The 3,200-nt window shown below is 28.2% G+C and overlaps 1 protein-coding gene across 1 annotated transcript in view; it reads right to left on the bottom strand.

Moving 5' to 3' along the window:
- The window catches only part of LOC107610866 (probable leucine-rich repeat receptor-like serine/threonine-protein kinase At3g14840), a 41,817-nt gene that overhangs the window by 17,253 nt on the left and 21,364 nt on the right, over positions 1 to 3,200 (bottom strand). Inside the window, exons 7-11 of the mRNA XM_021109250.1 lie at positions 764 to 835; positions 586 to 657; positions 425 to 496; positions 257 to 328; positions 69 to 140 (exon numbers count right to left, since the gene is read on the bottom strand). Of these exons, the coding sequence (XP_020964909.1) occupies positions 69 to 140; positions 257 to 328; positions 425 to 496; positions 586 to 657; positions 764 to 835 (360 nt within the window). The remainder of the gene's footprint in view (positions 1 to 68; positions 141 to 256; positions 329 to 424; positions 497 to 585; positions 658 to 763; positions 836 to 3,200) is intronic.

Raw genomic sequence — 3,200 nt, 5'->3', positions numbered from 1 at the left:
TAATGCTATATCTAATAAAGAATTAATTCCTCAAATAGAATTAAAAGCTTCAAATTAAATGCAATTACAAGATTTGTGATATTTCTGTTGTTGAGAGGTAATCCTTTAGTGTTCCATGAATGTTGCAGTTCCTTAGAATCCTGGGAAATAATCAAATACTCAATCATGATGTTGTGAACAACTTTTCTTTTTTCAATTTCTTTTTTTCCATTATTTTTAATTTCCATTTTTGAAAGAGTCAAATGTATCAACTCACAGATACTTCATCGACTTATTACTAAGATCCGGAAAACTTGAAATTTCAGATCCACTCAGATCACTTATTCTCCTGCATATAAAATTAATTAGAACCAATGCTAATTAATTAACACATAATTCCTATAAAAAAAAAGAACCTATCAAAAAAAAATTAACACATACTTACAAGTCAGTTAAGTTTCTCAATTTTGAAATACCAGAAGGAATTGGTCCACTTAGTCCACTCCCTATAATATTTCTATAAAAAAGAATAGAACAAACTATTATTTGTAATTGAAGACTAATAGAAACGTTATTGAAAAAATAAAAAATTTAAAAGGTTCACACAATGCTTTGAGATTTGTCCAGCTTTCAATAAAATCAGGAATCTTTCCAGAGAATTGATTGTCCCCAAGTCGACTGCATAATTTAAGGAAAAAAAGAGAATCAATAATGTTCTTCCACTTTTCCATTTGTGATTATTTATTAATTAGTTTAATAAAGAAAAAAAAAAATCGAAGCTTACATATCCTGCAAGTTAGTGAGCTTGGCAAGTGTTGCAGGTAGCTCTCCCGTAAAATTGTTGGAGGAAAGTATCCTATATATATATTCAACAAAAGAGAGGAGCATCAGTCATCAACATCAATCAAGAAAATCAATTAGTCTGATTTCAATTAACATACACATATATATAGGATATATATTGTAAGTTTCGCATGAGAAGAATTAACAATATAATGAGTGAGAGTGGCCAAGATTATATTGGAGTCAATGAGTTGTTTGAGAGCGATTTGTTGTACATGCAAGTAGTTGTCTTTTGACAATGGCCATGGTTTTACCTCCCTCTAATTTTAGAGGTTTTATGTAATATTGTGTGTTAATTGTGCTCTTATATAGTATTATATTTTTGAGAAGAGTAAAGCTAGGAACCAAAAGCATATCAGCTAAAATCCAGCCAAATACCTTTGGATGAATTCAAAATCTCTACGAGTTAATATATATGGATGTTTCTTCTACTAAGTGCCAGAATGTTTCTTTTTCATATTAAATGGATGTTCTTTTATATATTTTTCGAATTTTTTTGTATTATAAATGTGAATGTCTCTATTTTTTTAAGAATTTTATATTTTTTTTAAATTTTATAGATATTTAATTATTTTTGTTAAAATATAATTAGATGTTTCTTTTGTTAAGTATTATGATTTTTTTTTTCATATTAAATTAATTTTTTTTTTATATTTCTATAATTATTCAAGGACTTCTTTTAGCTAAGATCAAGTATGTAGTTTATCAAAACAGCACCTAATATCCAAAAACAATTACGTACAAATTAGAATCTCTTCATACAATGTGATGAAATCTCAGAAAAGAGTGTGTCCAAACACAAAAGAACACATTCAATAGAAGAGAACTAGATCATAATAGTCAAGAAACTCCTAGAAGAACATAAAGAACCAAAAGAAATATGAATACAACCTCCCACATCACTGTCAACATCTATACCCTTTAACTACTAATATAATAACTATCCCTAGACCCTAATAAAAACAAAACCCAGTACACACGGATTCCAGCCCCTTCTCACTTGAAGTCGCATTACATTCTACTTATCACCAAACATGTAATGCTTCACATAAAACCTTGAACGCCACAGCCTCCCTTCAGCAATAACCATCGATAGTATCCATGCCACGTCCTATGATATATCTAAAAATCACACTCTTCTACCATGATTATCCAGTCCTTACGTTCCACAACATCTCCTTACGGTGGCGAATTCGACGAACCAGATGTCGGTGATAGAAGAGGAGTGGATCGCGGTGGGGAGGCGGAGAGGGCTGACGGTGAGAGAGAGGGGTCTGTGTGTGTGATTGTTAGAGGTGGGTAGGTTAATATGAGAGAGAAGAGGAAGGTTTTTATAGGTTTTAATTAGGTTTACTTAATCAATTTAAAAATTTTTAAATTTTGAATTTAAAAAATTTAAAATTAATTAATTATTAATATAAATTAATGTAGTTTTGTTTAGTTTTTGGCTGATAAGCTTTTGGTTCCTTAAACTTTTCCTTTTGAGAAATAGCAAGGAGCCATCAGAATTAATTATTTTTATCTATTAATCTAATTTTTTTGTCTAATAATCTAAAAATATATTTTAACCCATATTTTTAAATTTGATAGCTAACTGTTAGCTAAAAACAATAAATTCTTATGTCTCTCAAGTATTTTTTATTATTTTTTGTTGTGAAAGTTAATTCTTAATAAAATCAAAATTGTAGAGTTATAATTACACTTTACTATATTTGAGTCAAATTCTCTCTTTTTTATGCAATTTTATTTATTGGTTTGTATTTTGTTCTCTAGTTGCAATATTTGATAAATAAGTTTTGATATTCATCGTGTTTGTAACATATTTTGTTTGAATTTTGTGTTGAAATACAGAATATTAACTAAGATAATATGCATCACATAAAGTTATAATGATTAGATTGAAACAATCTTGAAGTCATTAGAAAAAAGAATTTGATTTATATAGGAAAATAACTATTTGTTTTCATGAATTTTGCAAACACTGATAGATAAAAGTATTCATCAAATAAGGAAATTAAGGTTGTATCTATAAAAGATAGGTTCCATATGACAAAAGTATCATAATCCTAAATCTTTTGTTGACTTTTAATAAAATTTTCAAATTATCCTTACCCTTATCTTCAACTTCAACATTACCACCATCTCTTCTTTCTCAAATTCCAAACTTTCCAGTTTTTCATGAATACACTGATAGATAAAAGTATTCATCAAATAAGGAAATTAAGGTTGTATCTATAAAAGATAGGTTCCATATGACAAAAGTAAAAAGTATCTAAATCTTTTGTTGACTTTTAATAAAATTTTCAAATTATCCTTACCCTTATCTTCAACTTCAACATTACCACCATCTCTTCTTTCTCAAATTCCAAACTTTCCAG

Source organism: Arachis ipaensis, chromosome B08 (assembly GCF_000816755.2).
Source record: "Arachis ipaensis cultivar K30076 chromosome B08, Araip1.1, whole genome shotgun sequence".
NCBI classification, from domain to species: Eukaryota; Viridiplantae; Streptophyta; class Magnoliopsida; order Fabales; family Fabaceae; genus Arachis; species Arachis ipaensis.
Note: the sequence above shows the minus strand (reverse complement) of the source record. Positions and strands in the feature narration are given on the sequence as shown.